This window comes from Pelodiscus sinensis, chromosome 14, assembly GCF_052426305.1.
Source record: "Pelodiscus sinensis isolate ZL-2025 chromosome 14, ASM5242630v1, whole genome shotgun sequence".
Classification (NCBI taxonomy): Eukaryota; Metazoa; Chordata; order Testudines; family Trionychidae; genus Pelodiscus; species Pelodiscus sinensis.
Window position 1 is genome coordinate 30455410 of NC_143065.1, and position 16451 is coordinate 30471860.

General features: G+C 46.8%; 2 protein-coding genes across 3 annotated transcripts in view; one reads left to right on the forward strand and one right to left on the reverse strand.

The window, feature by feature from the left end:
• The window catches only part of ABHD2 (abhydrolase domain containing 2, acylglycerol lipase), a 77575-nt gene that overhangs the window by 27782 nt on the left and 33342 nt on the right, over window positions 1–16451 (reverse strand). For both annotated transcript variants that reach the window (XM_075897067.2, XM_075897068.2), the window contains 2 exons: window positions 6923–7098; window positions 2032–2199 (listed from right to left, as the gene is read on the reverse strand). In XM_075897067.2, coding sequence (XP_075753182.2) covers window positions 2032–2199; window positions 6923–7098 — 344 coding nt within the window. The remainder of the gene's footprint in view (window positions 1–2031; window positions 2200–6922; window positions 7099–16451) is intronic.
• LOC149523602 (uncharacterized) lies at window positions 10577–15471 on the forward strand. Its single transcript, XM_089782070.1, has 2 exons — window positions 10577–11046; window positions 13440–15471. Exons 1-2 carry the CDS (start codon window positions 11023–11025, stop codon window positions 14961–14963), a joined length of 1548 nt encoding a protein of 515 aa, XP_089638196.1. The 5' UTR covers window positions 10577–11022; the 3' UTR covers window positions 14964–15471.

Genomic DNA, 16451 nt, shown 5'->3' on the forward strand with positions numbered 1-16451 from the left:
TCCATTCACTCCCACCACGCCAAAGGTGTGCAATTAAAAGGGTACAAAAGAAAACTGAGGCAAGACAAAGAGCCCATGCCATAGAGGAGGGGTGGGGAACCTTTTTTGGGTTGAGGGCAACTGACCCACAGAAAAATCAGTCAAGGGCCACACACAAATGAGAAGCAAAAAAACCTAAAACCCTCACTGACATGGCCCCCAAATGAGGAGAAAGACACTCCCCATATTCCCTTTGCCCACCAGAGCCTGGGAGGGAGTGGGGGGAAGCAGCCTAGTAGATGTTGTGTCCTCCAGCTCTGCAGTGGGGCAACAAGGGGGCTGGAACACCAGTGCAGGCTCCCCAGTGCTGGAGGGGGCCCCCCGGGGCCTTGGGCACCCATATCCAGGTGAGCCAGGGGCCACATTTGGCCCCCGGGCCTGAGGCTCCCCACCACTGGCTTAGAGATCGATTTATCATGTCTAAGCAGACAGGCTAGGCCAAGGCAGTGATTGCTTTTACTGAATTGCCTTCACATAGGGTTGCCAGACAGTTGAAACAAAAATACCAACCCCCCCCCACCCCCCCAAAAATGGGGAAAAATTCTGTGGAAGGGGAAAAAGGGGGGGGGGGGGAGACTAAAGTTGTTGAGGAAAAAAAAAAGACTCCAAGTAAGCCAAAAAAAAGAAAAATTAAAATAAAACAGTATGTCCCCTTTAAGAGTTAGTGCAGGGATAGGAACTGGGGAGCAGTTGAGCACTAAGACCCAGGGGAAGCATTGCTTCCCCTAGGTCTTTTGCCAGCAACTTTGGGGAACCAGGTAAGCATGGGGGTTGGGGTTGGAGAGCTGGGGATGTTCGGAGCTGGGGGGGGGGGGGGGAGGGGAGAAGACGGGGCTCTGAGTGTTTGTAGGGTTGCTAGGTGCCCAGCATTTTTGCCTCCTGGCCAGGGAAAATTTCAGAAAATACTGGACATTTTACGTGTCCAGTATTCTCTGAATTTTTTTTTTTTACACCAGACAGGAGCCGAAAATACCGGACACCTGGCAACCCCACCTGCACAGCATTCCTGGGTAACTAACTTTAGGAGATGTTTCAACATCTTACAGATGAGCAACTAAGAATTAAAATAACTATCTAAGTCTGGGTTGGAACTACAATCAGTTATCACAGCCCAGGGTAGCTGGCACTTCATCATGGGGCAGATACCGATAAGCCCCTTATTACCTTAGTCTGAAAAAGCTGAGACACTTCCCACCCCTAAAATGCAGGCCCACAAAATTCAAGCCGTCATGGTACTATCACTAATTCAGCAAGACAGAATTTCCTCAGCTTTCCCTGGCATATACTTCTTATCCAGGGGGCAGTACTCTATTTCTTCCATCTTTCTTCCCAGGATGGGGATATACCAGGCTACTCAAAAGCACCTTGCCTTCCTAGGCAGCTCATTGTGTTACATGATGTTTTCCAAGACCTCTCAAGAAGACTGCCTTCCTAGGACAACCTACTCTCCCTCTAACCTGAAATCCTACAGGGCTCTCCCTTCAATACCTGCCTTTCTGTATCTTTCCACAGCAGCTTAAGCAATCATGAGAGCCACAGCTGCTTCTCAGTAAAGGCTGAACCTCTCCAATTCAGAACTATCTCATCCAGAAACATCTGTCGTCCAGAATGATTTTAGTTAGCTTGATGCCGACTTTTCACGTGTGTGGCCAAGTTTCCCGTGGTCCTATATAGTTTGCTTACAATCAGCAGTCCTGGCTCTCAAGTGTTCTGTGCTGTTTTTAGCTCTAATTTACCCCTAAATGTCCTTTAATAACAGCCCGTAAGCAGTGGAAGTGTGGGTAATGCTGCTAGATAATATTGACCTCCCATGGTCCAGAACATTCTTTTGTTCAGAACTGGTCAGATGCTGAGGGTGCCGGACTAGAGAGGTTCAACCTATACTTTCTCTCCCTCAACTAAGAGAAGCCAAAACTAGTTTGCCTAACTTAGTTGATCCTTGGAAACCAATTAATTTCTAAAAAGAAGTTAGAAAAGCTGAGGAGTACTCACCATACGTGAACATGCGTGGGGAAGTGAGCTCAATATTTGGTAGAGCTCCCAGATGATTCAAGACAGCACATCTATAACCATTTTTCTGAGCATAATCAACAAAAGTGCGGATATACTGCTTCTCGCTGTGATTAGCGATTCCAGGGCAGATGACCATTGTGACATCTTCTGTACATTTAATAAAGGAAGAAAGAAGACAAAGCTCAGGTTCAGGCTGAAGTAACATTTACTAAAGTAGTTTTGGACATTGCAAGTCAATGGAAAAGCTTTGACAGAAGGACAGCTAGAACATGATTTTGCTGCCAAGCAAATGAAGTTAGACTAGTTTGAGTTGAGATAGCAAAATTATAAATGCAAAGAAAATACAAACATGTAACTGTTGTTGGAAATTCTTCCCAGGATGGGCATATACTAGGCTACCCAAAAGCACCAGACCTTCACACAGAATTTCTTGGGCGACTTCATGAAAGTTTGCACCAGTAGTTCTACAGATAACTCATTAGAGGCAAGAATTCTTTACTAACTAGGAACAAGAACTTTTTGGACAATACACATATTACATATTTTCCCCCCAGTGGTAATATATTGTGATAGCTAATTCTTGGGGAATTCTGAAGTCCGCTGCCACCCCATACTACAGACTAGACAGCATGCCACCAGGAGGGAAATTTTTTCTCTCAGGGTATGTTATTGATACTAAGTCTATGTCCCCTTCAAGCTCAATAGAAGAATCAATTTAGGTTAAAAATTGAAAGTTCTGCTATAAGCAGATACAAAAAAGAGGTTTATTTTCTTTTATGAAAGCAGAACTAAAGTTAAACAACATAAAGGTAGTAAATACAGAAGTGTGGCTGCTACCACCTCATGTCCCGTAAAACAAGCATCCTGTTATGAAGTAGTTTCCTGCATGTTTCAACATGGTGAGACATCTTTTGATTAGAATAACCTAGACTAAGCAGCCTCCTACAGCAGAAGAATTTATTCTCAGGTAACTACTGAGTGAAATTTCTCAACAACCCAAGATTAAGTGACAAAAGCAATGTCAAACTGCTGGACTAGAGGTCTCTACTTACTTTGAGGGAACCTACATTTACTTATAGTAGCTAAAAGATCTACAGTCAAAAAATTCCCCAAAGTGAACGTGGCCATTATGACACAAAACTCATGACCAACTACTGTCACTATTCAGTTTCTTTGCTCCGCAGCTGATCTTCTGAAAGGCAATTAGGCTAAGGGCTTGATGTGCTGCAATGTGGACAAGCTCATTGTTGCACATTGCCAGGGAAGCCAGCTACTGCATTTTTGTACATTGTATGTGAACAAACACAGTAATTGAGGTCACAAGACACTGTCATGCAGTGCTAGTTATTAAACAAGTGTGCTTTATTTCTACATCGTGCTCCACTTACTGCAAAATATTCCCTCCCATTAGCTTCTCTCCAGCTCTACAAATGACCTGGACCAGAATGACAGTAAATGTCTTTGTGTAGCATCCTACCACAAAGTGAGGATCCTATTTGTTTCTAAAGAGAATGTGTTTGAATTGATTAGAAAAGGTGGACTAATCTGTCTGAGGCCCAAGTAGAATGACAGGTTGCAAGTGAAGCCAGTTACTGAGTAGAGTTCACATTAATCTGTTGAACTGGGATTTCACTGAAATATGCTAGTGCCAGTGAGCCAAAAGGTGGAGCTCCCCCTGACAGCATGTTTATAATCAAATGAAGATATTCATGATTTTTGATTTACTAAGGCAATGGTTTCCTAAATTACAAATATAGTTACCTACTGACATCTGAAACCACCTCGTTTTGTATCCTAAACATGTTTACGTTCTCCTCTTTTGGAGACTGAATCTTGGGTCCAGGATGACTTTGGCACAAAGTTTAAGTTTAACCTGTTTTATGATCAGGTCATGTCCCTCTAGAGTGCTGTAACTACAAAGATTCCCATTTGCTAACCCCATAGACAGCGGGATCTGCACTGACTTTTTACCTGACCTTATCTAGCTTGTGCAGTCTCTAAATTGGGGGTTGGCAACCTATGGCTCACTAAGGAGCCAAACATGGCTCTTCTGAAGCCCCAACTCAGTCCCACAGCAGGGAACCAGCACTGGCGCTACAGCCTCATGGCCTCCAACAAGACTGGAACATCAGTGCCAACTTCCCGGTGAGGGGCGGGGATGAACAGGGAGAGAAAGCTCAGAGCCTCTACACCAGACCTGGAGTGCAGGAAACAAGCAGAGCTAAAAATGGCTCAACACAACAGCGTTTTCCTTCCCCCACAGTGTGCAGGGAAACCAGGAACCAAAGATGGCTCTCTGTACACTACTAATTTGTTTCTCCGGGACAGACTTTCCCGGAGACTTCGCCTGCAAATCCCGCCCAGAGGCTTCCTGCTGGGGAATGAGAGCAGTAGGAAGCATGTTACACAGTGCATGCCATGCAGCGAGAAAACAAGTGCTCCCTCCCCCCCATGCCCAGACCTTCCTACCTCCTCACTCACCTCCCCTGGCCAGACAGCCTGCCCCTAGCCAAAATTCCCCCTGCCCCCAGCACCTGCTGGCCAGGCAACCAGCCCCCAGCTTGCTCCTGCCCCAGCAATCTGCCTTCTGGCCAGACCTCACCCCCTCCTTCACCCTTCCTCCCGCCCAGATCCTGTACTCCCATCCCTATCCCATTCACTGGCAGCCCTGCCCCACACACAACTCCTCATTTTTTGCCTCAATCCAGAGCCTGGGAGGCCCACAAAATTCCCTAACCCTGGAACCACAGAAGAGTAAATCTGGCCTAAGGCCTTGAACCTCAGCCCTCCCCCCAATACAGAGTTGGAGCACCAGCAGAGTGAGGTGTTTCAGTTGGGGGTCACATCAGTGAAGGTTAGGGGAACTGGAAGGGGTATTTTTGTCTCACTTCAGTGGTCCCTGACTGATTTTTCTGTGGGTCGGTGGCCCTGACCCAAAAAAGGTTCCCCACCCCTCCCATAAATAAAGAATGTTGAAACCTTCTGTGTTGGATATAATATTTTCCTTTATTTTTAAAAAAAAAAAGATTGGCCAACAAGCCTGCAATTGGGACCAGCTCTCATCTGGCTGCAGCTTTATAACACTCCTGCACTCTCACGCACCCCAACCCGAGCCCATCATACACCTGAACTCCCTGACCTGAGACGCTCATACTAAGGATGTTAAGGACTAGTCTATTAGTTGAGTCGACTAGTCACTCAGATAGAGGCAGCAAAGGGAGTGGGAAAAGGGGTTACTTCAAAGAGGCAGCATGGCATGGAGCCCTGTATGAGCTCCATGCAGTGCTGCCACTTTGAAATGTAGTGGTGGTTTTTCAAAAAGGCAGCGCCTCAGAGAGGCCGGGATCAGCTGTGCAGCATTGCCCCCTTTGAAATGCCACCGCAGTGTTTCAAAGCAGCAGCACCACGTGGAGCTCGGGATCAGCTGGAGATTCCCCAGCTGACCCCGGGCTCCATGCAGAATTTCCACAGAACCTGGGGTCAGCCGGGGACTCCACAGCTGATCCTGGGCTTTGCACTCGGCATTTCAAAATGTGCGGAGCCCAGGGTCAGCTGGGGAGTCCCTAGCTGGTTCCATGGAAATGACACACGGAGCCCCAGATCAGCTGTGGAGTCCCCAGCTTATCTCAGTTTCCATGGAAATGCTGTGCAGAGCCCAGGATCAGCTGCGGAGGCCCGAGCTGATCCCGGCTCCGTATGGCATTTCAAAGCGACAGCATCACATGGAGCCTGGGGTCAGCAGGTATCCTGCTGATCCCACGCTCCATACAGGCACTGCCACTTTGAAATGCACAAGAGCCCCCACTAAGGACTCTTGTACATTTCAAAGCTGGCACACCACATGCAGCCCAGGGCCAGTAAGCATCACCAGTGCCCTGCCATAAGACTGACAGAGGACAGCCTGAATGCATTCATGAAGATGGATTTGACTAGATGTGATGTAAATGTCAATGAAATGTGCGAAGAGATGCAGCAGCAGAAGTCCCATTAAGTAAAGTCTGTGAGTACAAGGTTTCATTTATGCTGCTATTAATCATTATGTCAATTATAAGTAATATCAAGTTGTATATTTTCAATCATGCAAATGGGTATTCTTATATGGCTCTTTGTTGACTATTTGTTCTGAATTTTGATGTAGTTTAGCTCTTTGATTTGAAAAGGTTGCCAGTCCCTGCACTAAATGATGGTTCTTCCGCTTGCCATCTAAATAAGTGTTTACAATTCACTGTGACTCAGCAGTTCCTATAGCAGCAGCTAAATGTTTTGGCTTGATCTGTGCACTTTAATGGTTTGTGAGCATTAAAGAAGATTGAGCCACATGCAGGACAATCAAGGCTATTGACCCTCTGGCTAGCTCCAAGCACATCACATAGTATGGAGTTATTCCTAACCTAACATTTTATTTTCTGAAACTTCTTGTTCAATTTAAATGCAATTCCTTCCTATCCTCACCAGGATGTATTACTCTAAAATACAAGCTGTCATATTTAGTGTATCTAAATCTTGGGAATATAGAATATGTCCATTGCCTGCTTCAAGTGCAAATCTGATAGTAATTTATGCATGGCCACCTCCTAAATTTAAACCACAGGCCATAAAGCATGATTTCCCCAAACATCTGTAACTAAACTTCAGAGCAGGGGCCCTAAAAGGTCAATAAACAGATACAGCACAGATTTTGTATGATACAGCCAATTTGAGGGGCTGAGTCCTTATTTCCCTCATCTACTGAGTCAAAGCTAGCCCCAATCTTTCCGGGTTTCTCAAGGATAGCAATGTAACTTTTCCAAATATACTTCAACAAATATTTAGACAAGTCTCTAATCAGACAGATTAAAGCCACACATGCCAACGTGGCTGTTTGACTAACCTCTGATGCAGTGTTCAGTCAGGGGCTCAAAGAGGTCAAAGGTTGATGTTGCTCCATCTGACATTGTGAGGTACTTGCGAAGTCCATAAGGATGTGGTGATCTTACTCGCCCCATCTTCCCATAGAGAGCAGTCTGGATATGTCCACTCTTCCCCCAGATCATGGGTGGAATGTACCTGCAAGGAGAGAAAGAAAGAGAGGATTCAGCAGTGTAGTCTTGAGCTTTTAAGAGTCAATTTGCAATTTCTCTCACACACCAAAGACATTAGCAATGTGAATAAGTGTAAAGTAATGCACATTGGAAAAAAATAACCCCAACTATACATATAATATGAGGGGGACTAATTTAGCTACAACTAATCAGGAAAGAGATTTTGGAGTCATCTGGATATTTCTCTGAAGATATCCACACAGTGTGCAGCGGCAGTCACAAAAGCAAACAGGATGTTAGGAATAATTAAAAAAGGGATAGAGAATAAGATGGAGAATATCCTATTGCCGTTATATAAATCCATGGTATGCCCACATCTTGAATACTGCATACATATGTGGTCTCCTCATCTCAAAAAAGATATACTGGCATTAGAAAAGGTTCAGAGAAGGGCAACTAAAATGATTAGGGGTTTGGAACAGGTCCCATATGAGGAGAGGTTAAAGAGACTGGGACTTTTCAGCTTGGAAAAGAGGAGACTAAGGGGGGATATGATAGAGGTATATAAAATCCTGAGTGGTGTGGAGAAAGTGAATAAGAAAAAGTTATGTACTTGTTCCCATAATATAAGAACTAGGGGCCACCAAATGAAAATAATGGACAGCAGGTTTAAAGAAAATAAAAGGAAGTTCTTCTTCACACAGGGCATAGTCAATCTGTGGAACTCCTTGCCTGAGGAGGTTGTGAAGGCTAGAACTATAACAGGGTTTAAAAGAGAACTAGATAAATTCATGGAGGTTAAGTCCATAAATGGCTACAAGCCAGTCTGGGTAAGGAATGGTGTCCCTAGCGTCTGTTTTTCAGAGGGTGGAGATGAACGGCAGGAGAGAGCTCGCTTGACAGCAGAAAGGCCAGGGCCCAGAAGCTCCAACACATTAATGTTTTGGTGACAGAACTATGTAACAAATGCTATTCCAGAAACTAGACTTTTTTAGTCTACTTATTCAATTATAATGGGGCATTATAGTGTAGATTCAGTGTAGATTAAGGATGTTAAGTAGTATTTATTTCACTAATCGACAGGGCTCACCAGCCACATGGCTCAGCACGCTGCGCATGCGCAGACCACTCTGCACACGTGCTGATCACACTGCGGCGCCATGCTGGGCTAGAATCTACTCGCCCGTGGCGAGTAGATTACCTAAATTGTTGAGCCCTGCTAATCGATACATTTTTCCCCAGCTGACCCCAGCCTCCAAGCGGCTCTGCCCCTTTGAAATGCCACCGTGGCATTTCAAAGGGGCAGTGCCGCACAGAGCACTGCACGGAGCCTGGGGTCAGCTGGGGACTCCAGCTGATCCTGGGCTACATGTGGCACTGCCCCTCTGAAATGCTGTAGTGGCGTTTCGAAGGGGCAATGTGACACTGAGCCCAGGGATCAGTTGTGCGGCGCTGCCACTTTGAAGTACCCCCTTCAAAGCTGGGGGTGGAGGGAGAAAGAAGTCAACTATCCTGTCGACTATCCAATAAGCATTTTCTTATTGGATAGTTGACCAGTCCTTAACATCCCTAGTGTAGATCAGATTTTAAGTTACTTAAGTTGCTTAAATCAACTTTAAATTAGTCAAGAATATTAAGACAGTTAGAAATGTGGACCCCCATACTCACTAAGCATGAGCACAAGGCCACATAGCAAGTCAGTTATGCCAATCCAGTTTTTGGACTCTGGGGGATGGCTCTCAGTCCGATACCAAGTCTACTTTATACTACGTGCTTTCCCGATAGGAGGCAAGGGCTCAGTGCTTGTCTATAGCTCTGAGAAGCACAGTGTTAGATAAGTGGCAGGAATTTTATTGGGCCACTCTGCCTCTACTGTCACTAGATAGAACTAAATAAAAAACCCAGAACCACCCAATTCCATTGCAGGGAGCTAAATAAAGCATTTCCTGTCAAAGGCGGAAAGCACATCTGTACTAAGCTTATCTGGAGTGTGCTAGGGCTGGATGCCAGGGCAGATGGCTTTTTATCTCTGATATACTGTTCTTCATGAACCCAAGAAGAAAATGTGGAGATTGGGGGGAAGGGCAAGAAAGGGATGGTTTTATCCCGTTTGCAAACATGCCAACACAACTGGCAAGAATTCAGTTAATGAGAGGCATAAAGCTGCACAGGCATGAAAGGTCAGACATCTTACCACCACACTAGGGTGACAGAGGCTCAGCACATGCCCCAAAGGGAAATGAATACAAATTATCCCTTAACATGAAATGCACAAATATGATTAATCAACTAGCAGGAGAAAATTAATTTCAGGGGACATGGATCAGCAGATATCCCAATTAGGAGCCACGTTCCTTATTATGCAGGTCATGTTACACATAGCAAGTTTAGAAAACAGCTGACAGTCTCCATGGAATCCAAAACAAATTGTGGAGTAACAGCTCTGTGATGTTTCAGGGACTTTTGACATTTACTTCCTCTTTTATTGCCCCAGACAATATGAAGCAAAGTTCTTGTTTCCTTGAGCAGGGGGTGAAGGCTTTGCCAAAAACATGAGCAGAGCTTGGATTCCTCCATTCAACTTCACTGCTTATGCAGCAGGCAATAACCCAATAAAATGAGACCTGAATTAAAGTATTTTATGCCACTACTCTCCTTTACAGCTCTGCTCCCATCCTTTCCCCTCCCTTTCACACCACAGTCTCTTGCTACCATTCTATTTCTGCACTTCAGTTCTGAGTGCCCCCCCAATAAAGTATTTTTAATTGATAAAATATAAATGGGATACATAAGTAAGACACATTCCTATAACTCTGACTGTCTTGCTTGTATGCATCTTCAGATCATCAGAGCTGCTTTATCTCGTCCCCAGCTAACCCCGGGCTCCGTTGAAATGCCGTGGAGACCCCAGGATCATGGGGCTCCATGGCTGCCCCTTTGAATCATTGATGTTCACATATCTTCCCATTAATAGTACTGGGCAATAGTAATATTTAAATGCAAAGCCAGTAGATTTACTCTAAACGCTACTGTGTTAAATTTGGGGAAGAAAATACACTTACATAAAGATTTAATGCCTACTTTAAAGGCAGATCTTGTCAGAACCTTAGCTCACAGTAAGGATGTAAAAGGTTAATTGGTTAAGAGGTTAACGGATAAGCTGATGCTTATTGGTCTCAGTTAACAGTTAAAATCCCACAGGCTGCCAGCATCCCACAGGAGATGGAGGCTGGTGAGATTGGGAGCTGGCAGCCCATGGGACTACAGGCTGATGCAGCTGGGAACCCTAAGGGGCAGGAAGTTGGTGGGGCTGGGAGCAGGCAGCCCACAGGGGCCACGAGCTGCTGGCAGCCCACGAAGCTAGGAGCCAGGAAGTTGGCAGCCCACAGGGCTGCAGTCCGGCAGAGCTCATTTAACCCCATAACTGAATTAAATTTTAACTGGTGACATAGTTAATTGTTAGAGAAAAGAAACTGCTCCCCCAGTAAAAAAGTTTGGCCAGGCCGCTCTTGCTATAGTGGGCTGCAGTACTCCTTGAGAGAAACCGGCCGCACCCTTCCTGCATACCATTGCCTTTAGAAAAAGGAAAGGTGTGAAAAGGGAAAAATAGCCTCAGACTCTCCCACCGGTCACCTTGGCGTGAGAACTGCGGGGCTTACCTGGTCGCATGAAACCTGCAGTTTCGGCCCAACCCCTGGGACACAGACCGCCCCACTTGGTGACCATTGGGCCATATATGGTAATATGCAAGCGTGGGAAAGCGATGTGCAGATTTGGGGATAAATACCCATCGCACAGTTCGCTCTAGTAGGTCTTCCCAACACACGTACCACCGTGCGCATGCCGTCTCGTATACTTCCAAGTGCTGCCAGCCTAATCAACCGACCAGCCACCTCCCCCGACTCTCGGGCGTAACCAAGGCCTTCGCAACCGAACCGATATCTGTGAAATGTTCCATGTGCTGTGTAAGTTGGTATGTATGATTTGATTTTTTCTTGTTGTATAAGCTTAGTGTTGTAGTTGTTTTTGGGTAGTACATAGAGTTTGTAGTTATCACTGTTATTAATTAGTGTAGCTGGATATTTTAAGATTAGAGACTATTCCCCTTGCCGTTCCCATCCTTATATCTCTGACACGTTTAACAAGAAATCATAGAATAAATATAATAAATACTGTAAATTCATTATTAACATGGTCTATTAAAAACCTTAGAATAAATACTATAAATTCACCACTGTCATAAATAAATATTTTTTATTTGATAAAACTGTCCACCTGGTTCTGTCCTTCCCCCCTTGGGTATTCATCATCGGACCTGTGATTCTCGCGACATGGCGTCACGAACAGGATGCCCGTGGGAAGACAGAACTAATTTAACCCCAGAAGATTTACTCTTCCATGCCCAATATCACCAAATCACCAACACAGGTGACAGCATACTGTGACACCTGAGTATCGCTACTGGGGATCAAAAATGGGAGGTACGCCTTGATGGCCCGTCACTGGGTTGCGTCCTCCGCACACACCCCACTAGTTGCTTTTTCCCGTTGCTGGAGGAAAAGCAGGTAAAACTAGCAGGGCTTAAAAAGCCACTAGATCCAGCAGCAACCCCCCGTCATGCCCTTAAGGCTATGGAGGCCTGCATAAAAAAGGCAGGAGCCTCTGTCTCTCCCTCGACATTCTATCCCGACTTAGAGACTGGGGGCCGAGCACACACCTTAGCCGCCAACGTAGCCGCCACCCTCGTAAACGCGCGAACGCGCCACAAGTTAAAACCTGATACTTATGAACCTCACCACCTTTTAGGAGCACTATACGGCCAGTTCATAACCGCACTGCGCCTAATAGACCAGTATGAAGTTACTGCACGAACAGTCACACAGCAAATGTGCCCCACAAACAGCGCTAGAGCTGGAGGCACACAAAACCCCATTGAGGAACCAAAACCACCTTTACCCGAACCACCCCCCCCATACCCGTCTGCCCCACTCCTGCCCGAAAAACCTCCCACCCCCGCCGAAGAAGATAACCAGCCCCGGGAGGTTTGCCCCGTGGTGGTCACCAAGCACCTGGTGGACCAACAAGGTAACACCACGACTCAATCCGTCTCCCACACCTGCACTGCGGCAGAAAGGAGGGAATTGGCTGAAGCCACCCATAGACGCCCTGGAGAACCGGTAGTCATTTGGTTGGGGCCAAATGACCCAGAAAATGGTAGTGAAATTGTAGACTAGGAGGAGTGCACCTATTTGGTACGCAACGCCAGTTGGCATGGCGGGGCAGGAAACCCCATCATTGTCCAATGCAATAATGTTTGGCCAATCCCTCTCCCCTCTGATCACCCAGCTCATGGGCACCACGCTAGCCTCATTTAACATCCCTCGTGGAGCTGTAAAGGCTCCGCAAGATCTAATCTATAGTTGTTTGGAGTCCTGCAAGGCACCCCCTCAACCTGACACCGGCCCAACAGACCCCGGGGGGCAGCCACATAGATTTGTCAATGACATCTCACAAATCCCGGTTGCAGGAATAGCAATAGACGCGGTTTGTGAGGCCACAGGGCATCCAGATGCTGGCCAAATAAGGTGGTTACGCACTTTTGTTGACCAACCATTAACTAGCTTGTACATCATAATAGATAAGATCCACATTCCAACCCGCCAACCCGAACCATCAGCGGGAGCGGTAGCCACCATAATTTCAGGACCCCTTCCCGGCGCCAAGCAGTACCCAAAGGGCATTGTGGTTGTAGATCTTGGGTCCCGCCAAACGTGGTGCAAGCCTTTACGCCGCGCCACGGTCAGCACGCTTACTAATGCCTTGCTGGAGCTCTTGGCCGCCTAGGGAGTGCTCAGACAAGTTCAAACTGATGGGGGCCCCCCGTTCCAGTCAAATGCACTACAGCAGTTTTTCCTACAGTTTAACATCGCTCACCATGTCCACTTGCAGTATCATCCCCAAAGTAATGGCATGGTGGAGCGTAAAATCGGGATCCTAAAGACTACCCTCCGCACTTCCTTGAAAGGAAGAGACTTTAAGAGCTGGCATCTCCACCTACAGCCTATGCTAATTAACCTTAATGAGCGGTGCAACCGGTGGCCAGACCTTAAGGCCCAGCCTTAAGGGCCATGGACACCCCAATTCAAAGCAGATGACCCAGTATGGATCTGCATTCCTGCCCACGATGGGAAATGGCATCCACAGCAGGCCGTCATCCAGGGTCCCGCCAAGTACCCCAATACGTATTGGGTGCTAGTTAGTGACTCTGGGCGCCACCTACTGGCCCACCATAATTGGTTAAGCAGACGTAACTAACTGACTTGGGCCAGTTCCGTGGTAACTGAGCCACCATGTGTTTTATCATAGATGCTGTTCATGACCCTACCATCCGGAGAGGGCCAGAAAAGTGTCACCAACACCGTGAAGCTTTGGGCCACTGCATATGCGGTCACCAGCAACCTCACCGATTGCATCGTCTGCACCCGCACCATACTCTCAGCCGCTGACGCGCCGTTTTTAGTCCGGCCCATTTTCCTAAATATGTCGGACCCGCTTAATGGGACCGACTGGGGCTTGGATGCGCGCCGACAGCTGCGCCCTATTTCCCGGGCTCCCACCCTTACCACCCTCTCGATTCACCCCACCTTAGCCCCACCAGGCACGTTCTGTTGGGAGTTCCCTTCCCCAGTGGTAGCTTCATTTCGTTGCCCCGAAGATCCTAAGCACCAGCCTGTTTTTGTTGGTAATCAGTCAGGCTGCACCTGGATCCTTAGTCCGTATGGACTATTTAACAGCTCCGGCAGTAATGTCACCTCTCGGTTTGTTAATGTCCCGGACCACAGTTTCCCACCCAACCTTACTTCCATTGCCTTTATTTCCCCTGAGGAGAACGCCTCATGGGCATATCCCTTTATCTCCGCTAACGCCATATTTAGGGAACTTGTTAACCTCTCTATTTCTTGCATTCGTACGGAAACCAATGGCCACGAATACGGTGACCCGGTTCCCATTCCCTGGTATTGGGGCAATGAGGACGAGTACGACCTCACTACCTTTCTAATGGACCACCAAAAGCCAAACACACCGACTTTTTCGAAGCTCAATGCACTCTGCCCTGGACACTTCTGGATTTGCGACAACCAAGCCCACGCCACCCTTCCTGCACACGCCATAGGACGCTGCACCCTTGGCTACATCCAAATTGAGGGAGGAGGCATCTACTCCTACGCGAGAGACGAACATCCCCGCTTCACCCATCGACAAAAACGTGGATCTTGGGACATTTGGAAGTCAATTGAGGGCTGGTTTAGTAAAACCACACAGGCTGTGGTCACATTTAACCCTGTAGGCAATTTGATTTTGCAAGAGGAAGTTTGCGCCCTTGGCATTAGCATTGAAAGACTTGGCAATAAGACTGCTACTGCCTTACTTCTTACTAATCAAAAGGTAGAAGAAATGCGCATGTATGTAATGCAAAACCGTTTAGCTTTAGATTATTTGTTGTTAAAGGAATCTGGGTTTTGTCGTTGGTTAGGCAACAGCTACTCTCAGTTTGCAGGTAAATGTTGTATGGAAATTAAATCTATTGAGCAAAATGTAACACAGATTATTGATGATATCGAGGAGGTTGCTAAGAAGGCCAGAGAGTCTGTTTCTTGGTGGGAGAACATATTCGGCTGGGTCCCTTCCATATTTGGCCTTGGGGGATTAAGACAGTTTTTCTGGTTCCTTTGTGTCATATTGCTGGCTGTTAGCTTTGTCCTGTGCTTGGTTTGCGGCATTGTTAAAAACTTCACGAACCGCATCTCCGCCCTACCTATCTCCACGCCCGAACAAGAGGGGCTGCTTGCCTTTGAGGAAGCGGAGACGGACGAGGAGGTGGAGGTCTAGGTCTTCCCAGACGCAGCCATGGCCACGGGGGCATGTTAGAGAAAAGAAAATGCTCGCCCAGTAAAAAAGTTTGGCCAGGCCGCTCTTGCTATAGTGGGCTGCAGTACTCCTTGAGAGAAACCAGCTACACCCTTCCTGCATACCATTGCCTTTAGAAAAAGGGAAGGTGTGAAAAGGGGAAAATAGCCTCAGACTCTCCCACCCGTCACCTTGGCGTGAGAACTGCGGGGCTTACCTGGTCGCATGAAACCTGCAGTTTTGGCCCAACCCCTGAGACAAAGACCCCCCCCCACTTGGTGACCATTGGGCCATATATGGTAATATGCAAGCGCGGGAAAGCGATGTGCAGATTTGGGGAAAAATACCCATCGCACAGTTCGCTCTAGGAGGTCTTCGCAACACACGGACCACCGTGCGTGTGCCTTCTGGTATACTTCAAAGCGCTGCCGGCCTGATCAACCGACCAGCCACCTCCCCCGACTCTCGGGCGTAACCAAGGCCTTCGCAACCGAACCGATATCTGTGAAATGTTCCACGTGCTGTGTAAGTTGGTATGTATGATTTGATTTTTTCTTGTTGTATAAGCTTAGTGTTGTAGTTGTTTTTGGGTAGTACATAGAGTTTGTAGTTATCACTGTTATTAATTAGTGTAGCTGGATATTTTAAGATTAGAGACTATTCCCCTTGCCGTTCCCATCCTTATATCTCTGACACGTTTAACTAGAAATCATAGAATAAATATAATAAATACTGTAAATTCATTATTAACACAGTCTATTAAAAATCTTAGAATAAATACTATAAATTCACCACTGTCATAAATAAATATTTTTTATTTGATAAAACTGTCCACCTGGTTCTGTCCTTCCCCCCTTGGGTATTCATCATCGGACCTGTGATTCTCACGACATTAATGTTTTATATCCCTGCCTCACACATGCTATAGTTCCTCCAGGATACAGTGCCAGAAACACATGACACCTTAATCTTCCAAAAAGATATCCCTCCCATTTGTTAGGAATGACTGATAATATAGTTAGTTCCCAGTAACTGCATGCAGTATGTATTAGGGATGTTAAATGACAGTTAATTGAGTAGTCAATTAACCTTATTAATTCTTATCGGTTAGTCGTCTATTCTATAATTCCTGGGGGTGAAGCTGGCAGCCAGTGCGCTCTGGCCCCACTCTGAAAGAGCCCCTTGCCACTCCACACTGCTGCCTCTGTATCAGAAGCACCAGTGCAGGGTCCCAAGGAGGAGCTTGTCTGCGGGGGGGAGCCAATTTAAAAAACAAGCTCCACTCGCAGACCGCAGACCGGCTGCCTATCCAGAGGTGGGGCTGAGTTCCCAGACCCGGCACAAGCCAGAACTGAGCCGGCTGCCTGCTCGCCTGGCTCCTGATACACTTTAAACGCAGAGCTGCAGTGGGAGTAGGTCCCGGACTAGGCATGAGCCAAGACTGAGCCGGCTGCTGGACAGCCTGCTAAA